The sequence below is a fragment of the Rhea pennata genome, chromosome 5 (genome assembly GCF_028389875.1).
Source record: "Rhea pennata isolate bPtePen1 chromosome 5, bPtePen1.pri, whole genome shotgun sequence".
Classification (NCBI taxonomy): Eukaryota; Metazoa; Chordata; class Aves; order Rheiformes; family Rheidae; genus Rhea; species Rhea pennata.
Window position 1 is genome coordinate 53702237 of NC_084667.1, and position 23326 is coordinate 53725562.

Sequence of the window (23326 nt, forward strand, 5' to 3'; positions counted from 1 at the left end):
GAGAGGGAGAGCGAAAGCCTGCTGGTCAGGGCTTTGAATGAAAGCAGATGGCCACGGCTTGCTCTGCGCTGGATTCAGCTGCTCTCTCAGCTGGAGATTATTTTTGGCCCTCTGAGGAAGTGTCAGGGGATTCAAATGACCATATAAGACAACAGTGAGGTTAACCCTGCCACCACCGCACAGGAAGCAGGCAGGAGGCGAGGTGACATTCATCACCTCTCCAAGTGTCACGCAAGCAGGTCAGAAGAGGGGGTGGAGGCGGATCCAGGGTGCAAGCTCAATGTCGAGCCCCAGCTCTCACAGGCAGTAGCAGCAGCACTACAGCAACACTACATATTTGGAGCTACAAACTCTGCAAAGGCTTTCCCTCCAGTGGGAGGTCAAAAACCGCTGGGCTGAGGCAGAGGCAGAGGCAGAGGCAGAGGCAGGGCAGGTTAAGGCACAGAAGAGCAGATGCTGACTTCTGCTGAAATAGCAGGTGTCAAAGGACCCCCAAGGAAGACAAGACCAAACAGCCAGGGTAGCCCCTTCTCCTCCCACGTCAGACCCCCACAGCAGAGCTGACGATACAGCTGTGCAGTAACTACACCAAGAAGCCTTTAGTTAGAGCAGGATTGTGTTCTGCAAAGCATCTTTTATCCGGTAACTATAAAGCATCCTTTCTGCTCATCAAATTGTTCCAAGTCTCCCGACCTTGGAAATCAAACATTTGCAGGTAGTGAGGTTTCAGTAGTGAGGTAGTGAGGACAGTGGAGTTATGAGAAGGACGGAGGAACAGAACTCAGGTACTCCGCAATTATCACAAAAAAATCCAAAGTTTGAAAGGGTATTTTTCTATTGTCTTTGACTTACTAACCTCCCCCACCTTGAGAATTTTGCCTTTTTAAAAATGAAAGGAGAAAAAAGTTTGGTTTTGCAACTGTCAGCAGGTCTCTGTTACTCACAGCCTGAGCACAGTATCGCAGGGGAGGGTGATGCCTCCACACTTTGATAACTGGAGCTACTCTTGGCCGAGAACAACTGTGCTTCAGATCGGATGCTGACCTGAAATAACTACATCTTTTAAAGTTTGTAGTATCTAGAAGATAGTCAGCTCACATGGTTTTATATGCCATTTTTAGCCTCTCTCCCTTTTCCCATAATAAATCCTGTGCTCCCTCTCTGGCTAAGCCCAAGCCAGGAGTGCAGTGTGTCCCCAAGGGAGAAAGGAGCTGTTCACTTCAACAGGGCTTATTTAGGTCAAGAAAGCTTGTAGGACTGTCCAGTTTCTTATTTTATTTGCTGCTTAGAAGAGACAACTTTGAGCAGATTCTCATTTTCCTGTGAGGGGGCAAATCGCTGACTTTATTGCCTGTATACCAGAAGCTGACTTTCAAACTAATGATGAACTATTTGAAGCCACTTGGTACAACTAGACAGACAGCGTGTGTTTTGGCAGGGGAGGCTGGCCGCCCCTTCCTGGGCAGCGTGTTTGCCGAGACAGGCTAAACTCAGGCTCACTCACCTTTGCCAGGGGTAAATCTGGTAGGGCGGGTTGTGGCCGCTGGTGCGGCTGGGGGCTGCCGCCTCGCCGGGAGCCGTCACGATTGACTTCTGGTGACTCTGGGCAGCTGACTGCCCTGTGGGGTCCTCCCCTAGGCTCTGCCGTATGGCCATTTTTATAAGCTCGTCCTCACTCAGGCTACTGTACAGACTGTATTCCTCGCAGCCGATCGTTTCTCTTTGAGTATTTGCTGCTGTGGTAGCCATTTCTCCTTTTCTTTTCTTTTCTTTTCTTTTCTTTTCTTTTCTTTTCTTTTCTTTTCTTTTCTTTTCTTTTCTTTTCTTTTCTTTTCTTTTCTTTTCTTTTGTCTGCTTTCCTGTAAAAGGAGATGGTGACAATCAAAATGTGGAAAACAAAGAAATGCAGCTGTCTTTTGCTCTTGTTCATCTCTGTCTCTTGATTAGACTCACCAGAATTCCCAAGAAGGACCTTCGCCATGGAGAGAACATTAAATCTACATATCAACTTAATGAATTAACTCCTTTCTGTCACATAGATGTAACTGGTTTATCTGTTGGTTACAAAGGGAAGGGTGCTGCTGCAAGGAAGTAAGACAAGTTTTTATCTACTTATTCTGTGCCACAGTTCAGGAGAAAAATAGGTAAAGGAAATCTCCAGCAGTTTAAGGAGATACAGCTTGGAAATTAATTTCTGTAGGAGAACACAAATGCACATCTCTCTTATTTTTTCATTTCTCCCACTTAATTCAGGAAATTAAAGGGAGAGGGTTGTTTTGTGCAAGGGCAGGTTCTTAGCCAGAGTAAAGCAACTTCATGGAGATGTTTCTCTCACACTATCTGAAGATCTCACTAGCAACATGCAAGTTCTTTGAAGTGACTTTCTTTGTTCCACTAGCCTAGAAGAGCAACATGACACTACTTAGTTTCACTTCTGATTTTTTGCTTTTCACGGAACAAAGTTCAAGTTCATCAGCTTTAAGACTCATAGTAAGACTCCCTTCTGAAAACTGGAGTTTCAGAGATGGAAATGAGAGAAGACGGGAAATGTCAGAGCACATTCAGCAGTCACAGACTGAACCCTCAGTGCAGTAGGGACTCAAAGAAAGCAAAGGCAATCCAAAATACCATGGTAGTTCTAGTAAGGACAGGGAAGTATTAGCACCAGCAACATACAGTGCTCTGGCATGATCTCATCTGCAGGCCAGGGACAATTCTGGCCTCCAGCGTCCAAGAGTCAAGGGCCAAATATTTCAAGAGGGGAGATGGAAAGACTTGGTTTGCTAAGAAGATGGCAGCCAAGAAGGAATAAGTTTTCTCTTTGCAAGCATATCAATGAGCAAGAAAAGCTGTGTAAAGGAGAGGGCCGGCATGAGAAGAAATGGATCCAAACTGCCCATGGAATGGTTTAGACTGGAAATGGGAAGATGCCTCCCTGTTCCTGCCCACCCCAGGCCTCCCCCACCCCCAGCCCCAGGTCCCCACCTCAGCCCTGCCTGGGGCCAGCTATCCCTGCCCCATGACATTGTAGCTGTGCCAGCTACAGCCCTGCCCCAGCCCTGCCCCTGCCCGACCTTGGCTCATCCCTGTCCCCGGAGCGGTCCCCAGGCTGGGGCTGCCCGGGCTTCCTTGGTGCCCTACTCCCTTGGGGAGGTGGGACAGGCCCTGGTGGCGAGGCCTGGTCCTGCTGTCATGGGGAGCTCCCCAACACTGGCCCCAGGGAACTGCTGGCCGTGCTGTCCCCCAGCATGACCACTATGTCCTCCAGCAGCACTTGCTGCTTTGGTGGTTGGTTTACTGGATGTCCTGCAGGACCAGGGTGAAGGCACTGCGTGCTGCTTGAGGAGGCAAGGGGTTGAGTGCTTGGCAGAACAGAGCGTGCCATCAGCACAGCACACCCTGGCGAAGCTCTCCAACTTCGTCTTTCTGTCCTAGCAGTTGCATCACATCCACGTGATTTTCCTGGCATCTGGCTGAAAATGACATTTGCCAGGTACTTTACGTGACACCATAAGGATACAAATAGCTCTGCAGAGGAGTGCTGTGCATATGCACATCTGCAAAAAAATCACAGGCGTCAAGAGCTCTGCAGAATTTGCCTTGCCACAAGTACCCGGAAAAATGCCCGCCTTCCCAGCCTCTCTCACATGCAAGAATTGTGGAACCATCTCCTCTGCTGCACAAGACTGGTTGCTGCCACCCACCAGGCCAGAGCATCAGCTGACAAAATTACCCCCCCTTCTCTGCTTCCCCATTTAACTGCACTCTCCCACCAGCTGGGGCTTTGCCTCTAGCTCCCAGTGTCTCATGGAGAGCTGGACTCACAGGGAATCGCATCCATATCAGCAGTGGTGGCATGACAAGGTTGGCTCATCATATCCCTGTGGGTGGGAGTCTAGCAAGCCATGAGCCTCACTCCAGTAGATTATCATGCCCTAATCGTCATGGCTACTGTGCACATGGCCAAGAGACAGTCCTGACATGGAGGAAATGGTATCTGACAGTAGAGGAAATGGTGATTCCCCCAAATGATAACAGAGCCATATCTATATGCACCAATACACTTACATTTGTTTCTTTAACCAAAATTAAAAATAAAATTATTAATATAAAGTTTAAAGAAACCATAAGAAGTTGAATCAAGCTGCAAGAAGCTTGGATTTAAACGTATCATTTCATAAATAGTGGTGTCTTCTACATCTACTAGCACTGCTTGCGTGTACTTCAGATTTCAAGCATACTGCAGAGGAAATGGAAAGAGCTCAGCAGATTTTAAAGAGAAGCACAGCAGATTTCAGATTAACATTATTACTCTTTACAATACACTATATGTTTTACAGCCATGAAAATTGCCAAAGTAAAACCTTCTGTTGCTGTAAACAATACAACCAGTTTTGTTTTTTTGTTTTTTGCCAGATCTTTCAAGGCTGCTTTTGATTATATTTTGCAATGAGCGCACGCATATCTGAAGCCTATGCTGTGATCCCTGTCTATCCAAAGGAAATAAGCCAAGGCATTTAAAAGAGCTGACAGCTCTGATAACAGAACTGCTGGCCACTCTTTGCGCCCCAGCCCCTCCAGTACCTCTTCTTGGTTGCACTCCATCCCATGGCTAGCCAAGACCCATGACATGGCTTTATTTTCTCAGCAGCTTCTACTGCTGCTTGCCTGCTCAGTTCCTGGCATTCTAGACAGCACTTCTATAGTCTGTCAGCCTATGTACTTACTAAGTAACTGGCACGCTGTGAACGTGTGGAGCCATTGGGCTGGAATTGGATGGCTTGTCTTCAATGCCCAACAGTGCAATGCCTAAATGTAGGGACCTTGCTCTGATGATGACTCAGAGACCTAAACTAACTGGTCAGTGGGGAGGCAGGGATCTGTGAGCTCCTAAAGGAGCTGATGAGTTTGTTGTATTTGCCTGTAATTGCCAACGCACAAAGAGTCCTTGGAGGAGGAGCTGAGAGTGGAGACTAAGGCCCTCTTCTCCAAGAGGAACCTGTATCAATAGAGTGTAAGGTGCAGACCCCTCTTCTTTAGCTCGTGGCTACTCAGGAGTAGAGTGGACAGCGGGTCCAGCCTCACTTTGTCTTTAAGCCGGTTGCCCGAGTCCCTTCCCTCTCCTTTGAGGAGCGCACAGGAACCCAGTGCTGTTGCAGCTCCTCTTCACTCCAACAGAGGGGCTAATGGATTTAGGTGGCTCCTTACCTCCCTGAGGGATCTAGGCATAAAGGACATTTTCTGACATCTTCCTCTCCCTCCTTCTTTTGCTTCATGCCTAACTGAGCTATAAGGAGAGAAAAAGAACATCTTGATTTTGGGATCATTTCTATTTCACCTCCACTTCTTTGTATGGGTTAACCAGGTTCCCCCCATTTGCAAAGGAATGGGAGAACCTTCCCCACACACTAGTGAGCCTCACTAATCTAAATATTTTGACAGGAGTCCCATGGAGTGCAGAAACAACAGTGCTGGCAGCAGCTCCTGCCACTGACTCATCCTGCGGGAAGAAATGTTGTGGGGCCCAAAATAGAGAAAGCTTTAAGTTCCCCTCCTCTAACTGACGCAACCCCGATGAGGTTGTGACTGTCATATTTGGGGTTCTAGCAGCTTTTAGGCCCATCCTAAGCAGCTGAAAGCCTTGTCTATCCCAACCCCTAACAGAGATAGTACAAGTTTGGTTTGAAACCATTCTCTGGTTAAGCAGCTCATCTCTCAGATAAATCCATTTTCTCTTTTTTCCCACCGTTTCCCCTTGCTCAGAGTGATCTACCCACTTCATTTGCTGACATATTTTAATATACCAAAACAAGCCCTTCTGCCTCATTCAGCCTCAGTTTTCTTAGGCAGAGGGATGGATCAGCAAGACTCCTCTAATAGAAGCTCAAACCTGCTCCGTTTGTCAACTGTGCTGTCACATGGATAATAGATTCATGGTGTGTCTGAATCAGGCTACGAGGGCAAGAAGCATGACAGCTCTTTGTGTTGCAGCACAGAGCACCCTGACAATGTGCAGAGCAGACCTGGCACCGTTCCGTTCCACCTGGAAATGGTTTTCTTTGTAGCTATAGAGCCATGGGGCTCAGGCACAGATTTAAGTTATTTTGCAACAAGTTATTGTGAGCCAGGTGAGCTGTTCTAGCGGACCAAGTGCATGCCCTTAGCTTGAGGTTAATCCAAAGTAACCTGATTTAGTTTAACATTCTTTCATTGTGGGCTAAGCTCGATCATATTACATGGCACTGCTGCAGTCACACAGACCTACCCTGGCTCAGCTGACACCCTAGGGCTAGGGTAATACAATCTGGTGGCAGAGCCACCAGGTTAGTGGTGAATTACTTACCATGACTTTACAAAAGCTAACTAGACTAATGTGCTATAAGCTAAATATTTTCCACCTTTTGTAAGAAAGGTGTGAAAAAAATCAGTCTTTGGTTGTAGAGATGGCTGAGCTAGTTCAGGTAAGAGCCAACCGGAACAGTCTCTCTAAATTCAGTATGAACTTGTCTGTTTGCTGTCTTTAAGCCCGCTTATTGTAGGTTTAAAATATAGGAATCAGATCTACAAATTAAATGATGGGTTAACTGCTCTCTCTAACTTCAGGCTTTTGTGGGAGATTTTAATGTCTGGCTGTTCCTTGCATTTCTCTGGCAGTCCAAGAGCCCCTTCTCCCAAGCAGATAACACACAGCATTGCTTGTCCCTTAAGAACAGAACCTGAATTTTAAAGCTGTGCTTACAGTGTTAATATTACTCCTTACAGATGGTTTGCCTTCAGGTTTGAATTGCTTCATTACCGACCTCTCTTGGTAGAGACTCATCTTAGCATTTTGCTGTCTGTGCTGCCATTTAATATCTCAGTCTGATAAGGTCTCCTGGATCTAAATTTATCACCATTTCCACACAGGGCCCGATCCCGCTCTCTCCACATAAACAATATCCCCATTTGATTCTTAATTTCGCTCTCCCGATTTCAGTGAGAGTTTGTTTATTTGAGATGTAGAAACCAGGCCTGTGACATACACAGGTGGCTTAGCTGCGTTTAGTGACAAGAACATAAGGTAAGAAATCGAATTCTTGCGCCAGGGCCAGGCTGTGGTGCTTCTCCCTGCGTTAATGAGCAGCTCTACCTGGCAGCTCACTGAAAGCAAAGGTACTACTCACCACGGTGACTACTAGTAACCACTCACATTGTGGTAAAATCCATAGACAAGCACAATTACATTGCTATTATATTTGGACTACAAGCTCTGTCAACATACAGTGTTTGGGAGAATGGGCCTCTGATCCCTGATGCAACATAAATAAACAACAAGGATTACAGCTGGCTTTGAACATGCAGAACCACTATTCAATACCATTAGCATCTGAAACAACTGGTCCCCATTGATAGCACTTCCTTAAAGAAAAGCTTAGCACGGCTGCCTGTCCATGTTCAATAGACCCCAGGCAGCAGAATTAGCAGAATTACTTATTGCCCATCAGAGGAGGGTGGCAGGTGAGTGACAAGGTCATTAAAGGAGCAGAGCTGGGGACTTTGCCTGCCGTAGCACTCAGTTTGCCCTGATCAGCTTGTAACTTAATACAGAACCTCAGTATTTATGGCTCAGGGTCTGATAAACCACATTTCTAAAAACATAAACAAGTAGCTAAGAGACTGCAAAGGAAAGAGAAGAGAAGCAATTTGCTTTTTTCCCGTTTTCTTTTCTAAGAAAAAATTGAGTCCCAGATTCTGCAGGTACTGCTCCACATGTTAGCCTTTACTTCTGAACACAGCAGGACACAACTGAAACTCTTTAGAGTAAACTTCCACTTAGTCCTTACTGCTGTACTTTTCAGGCCAGATCTGCTGGCAATGGAAACTAGACCAGTTTACAGCACTTGAAATACTGACTTTTTTGCTATATTTTAGTTCAGTTTCAAGATAAATCTCTGCAGTTTTCCAGGTATGCTTAGAAGTAGACAATTCTTTGAAAAACAGAAAGATTTTCAGTGCCCATCAGAAGTGAGGCATTAGAAGAATGCCTTATACTGTCAAGCTGCAGCAATAGACAAACGTATTTTGTACTAGCAACTTATGAAAACTGGTCAAGTTATAGCCCAGTGCTGAAGGAAGCAAAAGCTAGTCCTCCTGAAGGAATCCTCCAACTAAACAAATTCCCTTGTCAAGCCCCAGCTGTCAAAACAGGTCACCTATCAGTCCAGCATATTGTATAATGCCATCGAATTATGATTCTGCACAAATTCTTTACTGCAAATGTATATATTGGCATGCTTTTATTTCTTCTCAGAAAGCAGTAACAGTTAGCAGTACAACAGTTAGCTTTCTGTTGTACCGAATGGAAAGCTTTAAATGAAGGAAATCATATTTACTTTTGTCGTTTTTTTCTTCAGACCATACCTTGCACACTACACTCACTGTACTTTAGCATGTCATAACAACAATAACAATTATTTCTGAGCAAACTGTTCTAAGGAAGAAGACATAAGCATCACCTAAAAGCAAAAGAAAAATAAGGAAATGATGCAGCTACATTTCCTGCTTAACTATTCCAGAATTAACTTTAAATAGTAAGTGTTTTATGGCTTATTTAAAAAATCAAAAGCAAAACCACAAAAACTCTAAAGTCTATGTTAGGGTCTTAGGTTACAAACTGCTACAGGAATAAGTATTTGCACAGCCACAGCAAACTGGCAGACTGAAAATGCAAAATAAGTTCAAAACATGCACATTTGCATTACCTTTTTGTTCTGAAAAAAAAGGCTATTAATATTGTTGAAATTAGTTATCTCCTCGATTAAGTCTTAATTCAGAAAATCCTCGTTGGTATTCATCTCCCTGCTTTGCCTGGATGCTTCGATCAACTGCAGGACGGCTTTAAAACACTCTCACTTTGAAGCCTGGAGTTTATTTCTGGATCACCCCATGATCAGCGAATACAAGCCAAAATATAAGTTGTTCTGAATCTCAGATTTCCTGTTTGAAGATGCACTGGAGAAACTTTTACCCATTCTAAAGTTCTTCTTTGCTGCATTAATCTGTAGAACTTCACTTCATCAAGCATCCTGTAGCTAAATGACACAAAGCTGACCTTTCTGTTACATCATTATTTATTGTCCCTGACAAGCAGACCATATATGGCCATGTTTCTGGAACCTAAAGGAAAAAAAAGAAATTACTGTATAATTTTGAAGTAAAAGATGTTGTCCTGGAAAGTTTTATTTATTAGGGAGAAAGGAGTTCAGTTTACTTTTCCTGTAGCTGCTGCTTGTTAAAAACAAAACAAACAAAACAGAGCAAACATTACCATGGGTATTTATTGATGCTTTACAATAGTTCATATATTTTTAAGGCTACAAATGTGGGACTTCAGAATTCTGAAAGATGACAAAAGCAGCTGTGAACCTGTTCCAAGTGGTATTTGTAAGGGCTTACTGCCGGAAAAGAGCTGCTCTCATAACACGTAAATATGAAAGACAGACCCTATGTTCTGCTTGACGTAAATGTGAAATGGTAGCCATCCTTCCCACATCTGGTACAGGGCTAGCTGGCCGGGGAAGAGAGAGCTCTGATCCAGGGATGAGCTAGAAGAAAATAGTCAGGCATGTATAGAAGAAATGACACTGTTGGATTAGCAGGAACATGGGGATAACACTCAGTTTGGAAAGGTTAGTATGTATTGTCCAGCTGATATAATGAATGGGGGGAACAACGTAAAATGAAATCAAGATGAGGCCTACACCTTTTCCTCCAGCTCTTACTTCACTGATTCCAGCGGCAAAACAATGCATAAAAGGAGAACACGCTGCAGATCGTAATGAGTCTCTTCTTGCTTCAGAATACCTTGTCCAGCCTCAGGCTGATTGTCCTGGCAGTGTCAGTGCATAAACACTCCCCACCTAGGGCTTAGCAAGAGCAGTCTTGAAGGGAGCTCATTAGCAGAACCGCATCAACTGCCAATACATGATCTCTTCTAATTCACTTGCTTTGCTTTTAGGGTCTTTCAGGATCAGCATCAGTCCCTCTCCCTGCCTGCTCCTTGCTCCAACTTGCTCAGGCTGTTATATCACACATCCACCTTCTCTGCTGCCCACTAAATGATCTGCTCTTTGTAACTGCATAGATATTCAGCAGCGACTGTGGCAGGCAAAGGAACCCTGGTTGTCACTGCTAGGAGGGTATGAAACTCTTTATGTCCCAACAACACGTCTGTCAGCTCTCTAAGACTTTTAAACAATACCCAGCACTATTTTTCCTGTAAGTATCTTAAGATTGTAACAGCCTTGGCTTAAGAACAAGAGTGAAAAATCTCCCTGATTTAACTCTTATGTTTGCCCCTTGGCAATTGCTCATTGGATCCACACCCTTGGCACCCTTATGACCTGTATGATTTCCCCTGTCCTACTGACATCAAGGAAAAAGGTGATACTTCAGACTCAGACCTTGCAAAGGTGAGGGAGCCTAAGTCTTCCAGGATGGACTATTTGCTTAGAAAGAAGATACTCGCCAGCTGTTATGAACATTGCAGGTGGTTCTCCATGTCATTCACACCATGCCTACTGCAGTTCGATCCCTCCTACACTCATAGATTTCCTTCCAGTGCCCAGTCCACCCTCCCCACATAGAAACTGTGAAGGATACTCTGGTCCTGGGACACACAAGAAGCGAAGAGCATGTCATTGTAAAGTGTGGGCCATGCCCTGCTTTTTTTCAGCTTCATCCAGAACAGACCATTCAAGTTGAGAGCACCATGTTTGGGCATGTGTAGAGAGACATATAGGACATATGGCATCACCCCAAGAGGTAAGTGTCACAGCTGGATGTCTACTTTGGGTGCAGGCTTTTTTGGCACATGCCCACCACAGCACAGTACTGTAGCCTCTTCCCTACTCCTTGTTTCAGCAAACCAAATGCCACAGGATGGCACATCATGGGTAAGGACTGCCAGCTGTAGCTGACAAGGGGGGAGAGAAGTCTAGCCACAGAGGACCATCGTGCAGGAGCTCTTTGCACGAGCATCTCACTCAGAGCATGAGACTGGACACACGTGGCAGCATAACTGCTCATTGCTGGAGGATGGCAGCACTATGAGTAACACGGATCTGATCCGCTTCAAGCTCCTACAAATATTTCTGCACCATTTTCTGATGAAAACACAGGACTCTGCTTCAGAAGATCTATTTTCAAATATCACCAACTCTCCCCTTTGTCTTGAGTAAATCATTTAACTCCTCTGTGTCTCATTTTTCACATTGGTGAAATAATCAAATGTATTAACTTCAGAGAAGAGTCCAAAATTCCTTGCACATGGGAAGCCAGTGAGACTACTTATATGGACAGAGATTGACTAATAAGACCTTATTTAATTAATATCTATGAAATATTTTGGTATCCTCAGAGGAAGACCTCAAAGTTTAAAATATTAATTACAGAAATATTGCTATATAGGAATGAAGTCATACATTTGAGGGTTCATGTTTTCCAATAAAACAATGTTGTGGCTTTATTACAACACATCCAAAGCATAATAATAATTATTATGATTTATTAGTATTGCATCGGACTTGTTAATATTTCCAAGGGACACAGCCAGTTATGGATTTGTGTCTTCAGCTTAACCCCAAGATATTCAAGATTACAAGATGTCACCTGAAAAAATAAATACATAAATTGATGTCATTTTCTGTGACAAATTTCAAAGTCAGGCACTGAATGTTAATAATTGCTTTCTTTCTCTTAAATTGGAAAATGATGGAGATGATAGCCAACTTATACTAATGGGGGAGTCAGGACTCACAAACAGGTTACAGTAAGAGAGAGTTGAATCTCAGTGAAGACAAAAGAGGATTACCTCAGGAAAAACAGAAATGGCTAAACACACAGTATGGTTCTATTTAGTCTTCATATTTCTTCAAAATAGCCAGCAGAAGTCAGTTTAGGAAAGCACATTTAACATTTGCTCCATTTCTGTATTTGTTCACTAGCTCAACTTCCATTGGTTTGAATTAAGCAGCTCTTCAGTTCTTCAACGCTGCTTTGCTTTAAAACGTGTCTGTATCAGGTAACTAAGCCTGGTGAAAAAATAGAGGTAATTCATGCAACCCAGGAGACCAATGAGCTTGTTATAGACTCATTCTCTGTGCGAAGGTGGCAATATTTCTGCCACCTGATGACGAAATGCACGTGAAAAGAGACATTATCACAAACTGTATTCTCACTGATAGCATATTACTACTGATGATGCATGCAAGCATTTGGCTCATGGGAATTGTTCTGAAAGCAAGAAAATATTGATTAGTTGCAACAGAATAACAGTGTCAGGACATTTAATGTGGTTCAATTCATACATAATAATTTTTAAGCATATGAATACAGCCACTACTGAATATATCCAGATAGAAGATGCAAAAAGATGCAGCTAGAGGACCTGCTGTGTTATGCAATTGCACAACCACTGTTAGATTAGGTTTTCTGTTGACATTAGTGTCTCCTGCGTAAAGCAGAAAATATCACAATTCATCACAATTCTTTGTCACAGAACAACATACTACTTTATGCACCAGTTACCTGGAACAGTTCACATGCTACTTATACCTTCTCCGAATTTTTTCACTATAGAAAGACAGCAATATATTTTAGGTGGTATATTTCATTGAGAATATAGATCTAGGGCACATCTACTCTATACCTTTTATAATCATATTCCAATGAGCAGGGCCTCAAGCTTTGCCTTACATTCAGTGTGGGCCATGCTGTGCTACCAACAGACACTTCCAAAGATTAAATGCATGTATCAGAATGAAAAGCAACCCTTCCCATATCTCCTGCTATACAACCCATGTTAAAATAACAGGAAGATGGAATTCCCTCAGGGGAAGATGGTTTCAATTTCCTTTGCAAGAACTAATGATTGCTTTGGCCACAGTACCCTGAAAGAGGCAAGGAGCCAGAGGTACTTCTACAGTAGAAGGTGCAGAATGTCACGCATGCCCAGGGGTAGGGAATGCAATATATGTTATTTCTTGTTTACTCTGCTGCCTAAAGTGTTGCAAAGATGTAGGTGTTTCGAGTTTTCTCTACTAAGAACGTAATTCCACTTTCAGGAGGAATTTATCTCATTCCAACAGCTCCTGATTCACACCCACAAATCAGGGTGGACTTTGGCTCAGTATACAGGTGTGCATGATGGCTGTTCACAGAAAGTTTTCACCTCTTCGTTACAGTCAGAATGGACTCCTCATTCCTTTAGAGACATGACATGAGGAAAAATGGGAACATCTAGCATTCAGGTTCCTAAGCCTCATTTCAGATATTTGATGACTCAGCCTGGATCTGACCTGCCAGTGAGCTTTGGAAGAACCTACAGTTATTGCAGTCACAGCCTCCCTCTGCAAATGTCATCGTAAGGTCACATCCACTGACTCAAACTGAAAGAGGAATCAGTCAGAGGAGAACATGAAATGCTAATACAAAGTGAATGCAACCCAGAGACTATATAAACAAATATGTGTCCCTTGGAGGAAGTGAGAAAGCATAAACATTATCTTTTAGCTATACTTTGCTGTGCAAATATCATTTATTTTTTTTTATAACGTGTTAGTAAGAATTGTAATGAAAGGCTTGTTCTTTTTCTTGACCTTTACAAAATACACAAAATTCAGAGATATTGCTGCAGCCCCGTTGCTCTGGGGAGAGGAGGAGGATAAGAATGCCAACATGAGACAGTCTGCTGTGAATAGCAAAGGTACTGGCAAAAATAGTGATTTCAGATCAGCAGTGATGGAAAAGTCAAACAGATTTTGATGGGAAATAACATTTCTACTGAGTTTTTTAAAGTAGTCTGTAAAAAACTACAATGGGAATATATCTCTCCATTCAGTCCCATAGGCTGATTTAAATTCTGAACAACCTCCTACTTCACGATTTTTGATGCGCTCCTCTGGTACCCTCTGTAATTCTTTTAAGATTGTCACTCATTTCCAACCATTGTGTGCATTGTACACGATATGGTCTGCTGTATTGTCGTCCTTCCCTTCCCTTAATGACCAAGAACAGCAGGCCTTCTAAATACAGATCTGTCCATGCTCTACTGTTCCCTCAGATAAATATGCCTCAAAAACCAAGAGATATCTGTATCTAAGTTCAGCACCTCACAAAAACTTTCATATCTTTAAGCACAAGAGTGTTCAAGGAACTCAGCTGTGAATTTCCACAAGTTGAGAGTTAAACTAATGCTAACAGGCTTTATGGACTGGCCTGTAACAGGCCAGTAGGTAACAGGTAGAGTAGGACCTTCCTGTGTACAGGCTTCAGGGAGAAGAAGTGGGTAGGGTGGTTTTGATTTCAGAGAGGTGTTCAAGCCTGGCATGGAACTAAGGCTGAAGCAGCCTCCAGTTATCCCGGCAGGGTTCACTGCCACCAGACTCTGAAACTAAAGGCAGGAGGACATCCTGTCATCCACATTGATGCCTACTATGCTGTGCACTGGAGACACTATCCTGTCTCAGCTATGGGCAGGTGATCAGTTACTGTGCAAATGAGATCAGTGAAAGAACTAGACAGACTGAGCTAAAGGACACTGCACCACTATCTCTATTTACCCAATGCAGCTTTGGCAGTGTGATCAAATTCAAATGTGATAAATACAATATTTGAAGAGCTGATCAGATTAACTATCCTTCACATAGGCACCTGGAAAGCTTGGTTTTCCTGGACCAACTGATTTGAGCATGCATGAGGGAGGACCAGAATATGTGTGCCTCCTTTAAATTCAAATCATAATGCAATAGGTTTGTTTTGCAGGGCTGACATTTGACTGTTTGCCCTACATCTCTCAGGATAAATTTAATGCTAAATTTAGGACAAGTGTCTGGACAGAATGTCATATGACACTAGCATATATCTGTTGTACAACGTGCCATATGAACATGTAATGTTTAACTCAGTTAAAAATAGCTGTATACTTAACTAATTCAGCAGATTTGTCCACTCTATTTACTGAACTGATAAGCAGACAGTGCAATAATAGAAGTCACAAGTATATTGAAGGAAGAGACACCACTAAAAGCAGAAAGACAGAAAAAATCATTTTCTTTTCTGTATTCATTTTTTGTTGTATTAAGTAATAATTATTGTCCCTTAACCATTTATGTATGAGAATATAGATCATCCTAAAAAAAGGACATGAGTAGGCAAATTAGACTGGAACTGTGAAAAGATTTGTGGAGGGTTTTTTCCATTGAAATGAAAGATCCCTGATTTCATCATGAATTGAATTCAATGACTGCTAAAATTCCTACTCTAAGCCTAGAAAAAGACAAGTTCTTTCACAACTAAGAAATAGCTTGCTACATTTGTGGTTTCCTTAATTACAATAGGGCTAGGTGACACCACTGAGCATAGCCAAGGCAAGGAGAAATTTATCTCCAAACTAAACATGTTTAGCTTCTTGATCCATGTTTAGAGATCATAACTCCAGGGAAAATCTAAACACAGAAAAAAAAAAAACTGTTATACAAGTGAAAAAACCCCAAAGTTAAACAGAAAATCTGTTTAAAACCTTTACAGGTGAGAACAAGCACAACAGCACAAATGAAGGCTGGAGTAAGGAGCTGAATTTCAGTCAAACTGTCTTGACGTTAATCAGATCTGTAATGATAAATATGACATTTTCTCTGCTTGAGCTACTGACAAGGTTTTATTCCTTGGCATTTATCTTGTCCCACTCTTCACAAAAGGAAAGCGCAGGGTGTTTTCAGCAGGCCTTGAAGAATGAGTTCTGGATGTGCCTGGCTGCACGTGGGCAAGAGCTGTCAGTGCAGAGCTCTCCTTCCTGGTCTTCCTGAAGACTTCCTGAAGTCTTCCTCCTCTGAACTCTTCTGTCCTTCTGCCCTTCAAGTCAACACCACGCCAAGTGGCCAGGAGCAGTGTCAGTGACTCCTCAATACTGAAAACATCATGACAGATCTTCAGCTGGTACAAGTGGCCTGTGTCAACCCATGTCACCAGAGCTGATGTTGCTGGCCACCAGTGGAGGAAGGCTCTCCAGGACAAGATAGAAAATGCTGAATGCTGCTCTTCATTAAGCATCTCTCCATGCTTCTGCATGAGGGGACCCAACAACAGTAATGTTCAAATCTACCTATTATTAAATATACTAACAGCACACAAGGCACTCTGAGTTTTCACAGAGCAAGTAGTGTAGGAGTGCGGGGAATTTGGTTCACTCCTTTGGTGCAGCAGCTGAGAAAGGAAGAGGTTTTGTTTCAAGGGATTAGAAACTGGATATAATTGGCTCCCTAGGTCACTAGGCCAAAACTAGCCCAGCCCGAGTGAAAGAGGTGATGCATGGCAGTTGTGCAATAGTGGATAAGAAAGCAAGTGGTCTCAGTCCAGGTCTGGGTGGCAGCATAATCACATGAGGGACAGTGCAGCTGGCACTGCACTGTTTCCTCAGCCAAATAACCTTCTCCCACCATCAGAAGGGGACAGTCTTTTGAGACCACAGTGAGGCACAGTGTAGGGAAGTCGTTCTGTTCTCTTTGTGCTTATTCTCCAGATACAAAAACTCTTTGCTAGCAGGGCATGACTGCACAATATCTTTCACAAATGCTTAAATCTCATTAAAAGCACGATTTTTTTCCCCTTAATGAGTGAGGTGCTTTTAACCTGCGATTGTGAGACAAGTTTAGACATCTTATACTACTCACACTATATGCAAGTGTAGGTAAGTGCATGCAGCGCTTCACAGATATTGTTATTAAAATGCTGCTAAGAATGAGTCATTTCTTGTTTGGCATATTCTATTTTTCATGACAGTGGTTTTGTTTTCAGTAATGAGATTGTACATGGCATTTAATTTACATTAGATATGTTCACAATTACATATAATGGATTAAACTCTGACCTATTTTTATTTTCTGCTGTTCAATAGGTAAATATCAATCAGGCCAGTGGTTAGCTTAGGTAGACCCCATAGGCTGACTCTGACAGTGGGTGGTTTAGGAGCATTTGCAAGAAACTTCTGGCAGGATAAATTGTTCCCCTTGGAGAAGCCCTGCCAGCTCAGAAAACGACTAGTTTAAATCTTCACAGCTTGGCACTTTGTAACCTTCCCAAATATTTTTCTGATTACTTCTGAACAGTCCTGTTGTCATGTAATGTTGAACCCAAATTTGAATCTTGCTAAATTGTTTATTTCCATGACATTTTGAAGCAACAATTTCCCAAACTCCAAATAGCACATTTCTGGGCTTGTCAAACTTCTAACAACATCTTACTGTGTACCAGCAGAAAACCACACATGCATCTTTGAACATCAGGAGCAAGGACTGTGAGCCAGTCATTAGAAGACAGCAAGGCTGCACATACTAAACTGGCTTTTCATACTTTGAGTAACAAGGAAATAACATTCAAATACTGAGTTCAAGTTGTACAGGGAACTTTGTGGTTAACTTTAAAAAACAGTGAAAGAAAAAAAATCCCGTATCTCATAACCTGCATCAAAGTTTCATGTTTGCAGAGAGCAATTCTGATAAATATATCAGCACACTCGCTGGTGCAGGCTGTGCAGCACATGACACCAGCAGAGCCTTAGACACATTTTTGTCTGCCTAGAGTCAAAACACTTGTGCCATAAAAAAGCAGTCAGTCTGTATAAATTTACTTCAACATTAAGAAATATCTCTGGCTATTGGTGCAGTGCTCATGATGTGAATAGGAGTGGAGTGTTTCATAACCATGTTATTTTCTTTTAACGTAACCAAAAAGGAGAAGGGGGAGAGAAAAGAAAAGAAAGATTTAGCAGAAACTGATGGAGTAATTGGAGGGTGCTATGCTCATCACTGATCTTTGTAACCATAATCCATACCGCATGTTTGGCCACAGTATCAGTTTTTTTCTGCTCTGCATCACATCTGTATAACAAAGCATGACAGCCAATATCATTTAGTGGTATGCTCAGGTATATTCGTCCAGGATAAGAGGAGCTGATGGTGTTACATTAGAAGAAGCAAGGACAAAAGAATCAGAAAAAAACACTAAGATCTCATAATACACTGGAAATAAAACACACAGATATTCAAAGACAGAATTGATCAACCAGGCATTACCTGGTCTTTTTTTCTCTAGTTTAGTTACATATTATTATTTATAACAAACTATTACCATCTCGTTTGACTCTATCATCATACAACACACACACACACACACACACAAAAACAAACATCCTCTCTGTTCACATGTACATGTGCACATATACAGATCTCTTATAGGAAATCCACTATGTTCAGGTGAGGAGGGGGAAGTCCTTTACCTGAGATATCCATTACTGGTATATATTAGTGTGCCAAGGGAGTAGCTGGGGTGAATATCACAGAAGCTGCAGGCTTTCTGCCAGCTTTCTTCTGACAAAGTATTCCTCTACACAGGAAAAAGCTCTACTTCCACATACTTTCAATCCATCCTTAGGTTCTTTACTTTATGGTGTAATATGAACTGACCAGGCCAGGAAATGCAGTCTTTCATTTGTATTTATGTAAAGCATGAGCAGACATTTAGTTGTTAGAAATTAGCCTATCCCTGCTAATTTTACTGAAACTCTGCCTATTTATTTCCAAAGGAGACCCAGCTCAGATCTAAAAGCACAAGAAGTACTTCAGAGGTAGCACTTCAGAGTGGGCATGTAGGTTCCATCCAGATTTTGGAAACTCTCTCCTAACTTAAAAAAATAATATGGCATGCAAATTGCATACATTGACTTGCCATATGAAGGTCTTTTCTTGCCATATGAATGTTTTTTCTTTTTAAGCTTCAGAATAATATCCTATGTCTGGTAAAAGACAAATGTAATGTGATTTCAGGCTCTTTGGAGACCAGCAAAAAGCTCTCCGCTGATCTGGTATCAGTGAGGGCAGTATGCTGATCACAATGACAGTCATAGATGTAAGCGGATCCGGAAAGGATTTAATGACGTATTTGTGCATAGAGTCCATTACTCTTTCTGAGTACAGCATCAGGGACATAGAGAAATTAGGTATGCATTATGCAAATTGTTAGGCTGAACTGTCATGAGCAGAAAAAGAATTTGTCTTAGGAGGTGAATATTCTTGTCATCACAGATTGACATGTCACAGCTCTGTATTGGCTAAACATCCTCAGGACAAAAATCATGATAAAGATTTCCTTAGCAGAGAACCAAAATAAGTTAAAACTACAAGTACAACTACTTATAACTAGATGGAGGTTTTGCTTACTTTGTAGAGGAAAACAAAGCTTTGGTATACAAATCAATCACAGTTGTGTTGAAAACATTATAGTTTGAGGAAGATAGTTTGTATTTTTCTGCATACACAGAACAGGATATACACACACATACACACAGACGTGAAAAGGGGACTTGGAAGTGTGTGAGAAGGACAACACTAGGCAAGTTGAACAGCTTCTGAAAAATCAAAGAAATCTAATTCTCAAATTTTATTTGCCTCATTTGTATCTTGAAGGTATCTTGGGAACGGATTATTAAAGTTTGAAGTTGATTTTGAGGCTTTCAGTCTGAAATTTTATCTTGGGATGTTATGTGCAGCAAGGAAGGGAGAATGTGCCCAAAGAAGGGTGTTAACATAACTTGGCAGCGCTCTGCATAGTGGCATGCAGAAGAAATATTTGCCAGGGCAAGCCTTGAGGCCCGTGATCGACGGTCCTGCTGCCTCTTCCCGGACACGGCCCAAGGTTGCTAGGGGAATGCTGGCAGCAGCTGTGGACAGGAAGGTCACTGCAGCAATGCAAAGCTCACCTCCCTGCTCCCTCGCTGTGCAGTAGAGATCTGCAGAAGATTTGCAATCTGCCTTGAAATTTCTATCTAACCAAACTGTCGTATTTTGGATGGTGCTGTTGCAGGCAAAGGCCTGCCGAAACTCTTCTCTCCAGACTCTGCTTCCACTCTTTGAGGAAGGAGTCATTGAAATACATGTGGCCTAGGGTGTAAAGCACTGCATATAGGGAAAGACTCCTAGTGTGCTCCCAACTCAGGAGAGATTGGGGTCTCCAGCAATCTTAAATGATGATTCCAGATATTTACTGCAGTTGAAGAATAGCAAGAAATGTTTTTATGACCCTGTTGGGTGAATACAGGATTTCAAATCCTATAGTATATCATTGAATTTAAAGTCTTAAGAGGAAATCTTTATGGGAAATGTGCTTGTTGGGGATTCTCAGAAACTGAAGTGTTTCTAAAGAATTTCACATAAGAAGAGGAATGACTTTGTAGTCACTTTCTTATACATATAAAACAGCTCTCTCTTAGGGCAGTGAATTGAAGTATGGCATCCCAGAAAATAAAAATGAACTGAGACAATGCTAGTAGGTGCTGACAATATATTAGGCGTTTGTTACATTTTTATAGATAGCTCATCCTGGCTGAATTTAAATTTGTCTTGCAAAATGGGGAAGGGAGTCTGTAGAAGGCAGTGAGATGATTCATCATTTCAAAAGGAGAATTTATAGCAGATAATATGTCAATGCATAATGTGACACGTGCACAACTGGTTGACTAACCCTCCAAAAAGTGTAGGACAGATCAGGGAAACTGAGTACTTGCAGCTGCTGTTCATGTGTGAGTCTATCTAATCCATCTATCAATTTGTAACATGCCCAACATTGTACTGTCTATTTACATACCACATCTGTGCATCGATCTGCTTTATCTGAACTACTGTCCAAACCTACCTACCTAGCTGCCGTATATCCAAATGACTTGCCTTTGGGCTTTTTCAGTAAGGCACAAAAGATCAAAGAGGTGCAGTCCTTCTCATGTATTTCGGCATCATTTCTTCCTAACAGAATACCTCTACAAAAGACTTAGCAACATACTGGACATGCCCACTAGTTTTGCGCATTTCAAGACCATTCTCTTGCAGCCTGCCCTCAAAGACCTCAATGTCTTGTAATAAGAAACTCTGGACTTCCAAAATTTACAACCATAAACAAATCAAATGGATAAAAGCACTTAAGACCTTTTGAAAGGGACTAATCCTGCAACAGAAACCTCATTTTTTCATCTTGTATCCACCAGCTTTATTCTGTGGACACTGGAAAATCAGTAACTGGGTCTATGTCTCATTTTCCCATCTGTAAAACATATAAAATTATTCAGGTTCTTTCCCCAGAGCTCTGGCAGTTATGAGCACTATATTAATCTCTGCAGAGATTCATCTGAAGAAAAATTTTATCTGAAGGAAATCCTCAGGAGCTCTTTAGCATCTGCCCGTACAGAAGGAATCATTCAACAGAGCATCACACTCCGGATTACACTGATGAATATATGTGGATCTCACCTGTTAGGAGCTGAACTCATGGATTTATAAAATATCAGGTCTGAGGATTTAAGTGTGAACTTTAAACTTAAAAGGGAAGCGTGATATAAAAGCTGTTCTGTTTGTGCCTTGTAGGTGGAACTTTCCTGTTGGAAAACCTGTCTGCGTCCTAAATGTCTTTCTCCATCATATAGTATTATACAGTTCATTTGCTGCCTGGCCCCCAAGTAAAATGCTGAAGTATAATCTTTGCAGTCCATTTGTTAAGAAGCTAGACAGGCCTGCTACATATTCTCTTACTGTTTTTAGGCCACTGTGTCCTCACAGGGAGCCCTGCTCATGCATACAAAGACATCCGAGCATGCTGTACACATAACATTTCAAAGTACAGTCATCTCTGGAAACACCGAGAAGACCGAAATCCCCTTGGCATTGAAAGTGCTGATGCTGACACAACGAAAATGACCTTTTTCTTTCTCTCTACTCTTTTCTCATCTTTGCTATCATGTGCTATCGAGCAGAGCTGTGTGATTACATACCATAACAATGCACCACATATAATTACCCTTACTAGGGTGAAGAAATATATTAGGAGAAGCTCTCATCACTGCAAGCTGATATGCCCCTAATTATTGTTCCTAATTCCAGGAACAAATTCTTGATCTGTTCATAAACATGCAGCACAGTCTTTCTTAAGTAAGCAAAATCTAATAAAAACTATTAGATTTCCAATTTCATTTCCATTCACCTTAATCTTGAATCTAAAAGAAAAGTCAAAATAAAAATACCCACCGAAATGACCTTGCATTATACAATAAAGTTTTCCATGTAGTGCAATTCCTTTGAAATCAACCAAGCATTACAAAAATCAGAATTTAAACTTTTCTTGTTATCAATTCATAAATTCATAAAGAACTTTTCAAACTGTCACTGCATTCACTATTTTGATGATAAATCTAATACAGAAAAGGAGATGCACCCTGCCTTCGGTTCCTCTGATTTACATGCACTGAATGCAATGGATTCCCCTTCAATTTACATCAGCATTGCGGAGCTTATGACTTGGCCAAAGAAGTAAATAATTGTATCTCAACAAAAATTCAGTAATTATAAATATTATTAGAAGAATCCGATGAAAGCTGTTGCCTGATCTCTGCTGGCAAATAAGTAACGTAGGTCTTTTTAAAATATGACTATTCAATAATTTCCTGGCTGACACAACCACCTTGTCCCTTACTGGTGTTCTCAGCAGCCAGCAGAGAGAGCCACAGTCTGGAATTCAGATTACCAAGGGGACCTGTATCTGTACACTGTGAACAATACTAACACCTGGTTGGTCCCTTTCTCTGGTCCCCAGGGAAGGGAAGGAGAAACGGTCATCTCCAGCCTGTACTCTCCAAGGAATGAAGGAGAGCTCTTGCACTCCTGACTCTCCAAAGCTGTGAGTATGAGGCCAGAAAGGCTGGCAGTCCTGCTTGACATTCAGATTTTTCTGCATATCCTTGGATTCCCAAAGAAGGGTGTTAACATAACTTGGCAGTGCTCTGCATAGTGGCACGCAGAAGAAATATTTGCCAGGGCAAGCCTTGAGGCTGTTCTTAAGCACCTTTACAGAGAGCAGCTCAGTTCATGAAATATTCCCTTACACAGAATGCCTGCTGAAGCCACAGGCCATTTCATTAGATCAGGAACAAGTGATTGCTGAGTAAGAAACTCGGGGTTTGGGTAACGCTTTGGTGCAAGTACAACATTCCTTGCATTGTGCAGTCCTGGTCTAGATGGACAAAAATGTTTCTCTTGACTGACTGTGGTGTATTTTCCCAGAGAGGAAGAGGATGAAGGTCTCATTTACATCCCCATCACCAGTGAGGTTGGGCAAATCTTGTTACCTATTCACATGTGTGTCAGAGATTCTCAGGGAACTTCATCCTCTCCTTAAATGAGAGCAACATCTTCACTCTTTAAAACTAAATACCGCTCTCCCAGTATACAGTACATGTGTCAGCCAAGCTCAC

At 42.1% G+C, this 23326-nt stretch overlaps 1 protein-coding gene across 2 annotated transcripts in view; it reads right to left on the minus strand.

Annotated features, from left to right (window-relative positions):
- ASB2 (ankyrin repeat and SOCS box containing 2) overlaps window positions 1-9084 on the minus strand; it is a 33851-nt gene extending 24767 nt beyond the window's left edge. Inside the window, exons 1-2 of one of the 2 annotated variants that reach the window (XM_062576183.1) lie at window positions 8742-9084; window positions 1505-1859 (exon numbers count right to left, since the gene is read on the minus strand). In XM_062576183.1, the coding sequence (XP_062432167.1) occupies window positions 1505-1749 (245 nt within the window). In that variant the 5' untranslated portion in view covers window positions 1750-1859; window positions 8742-9084. The remainder of the gene's footprint in view (window positions 1-1504; window positions 1860-8741) is intronic. The other variant, XM_062576181.1, reaches the window with a different exon arrangement.
- Between the last annotated feature and the right edge of the window lie 14242 nt (window positions 9085-23326).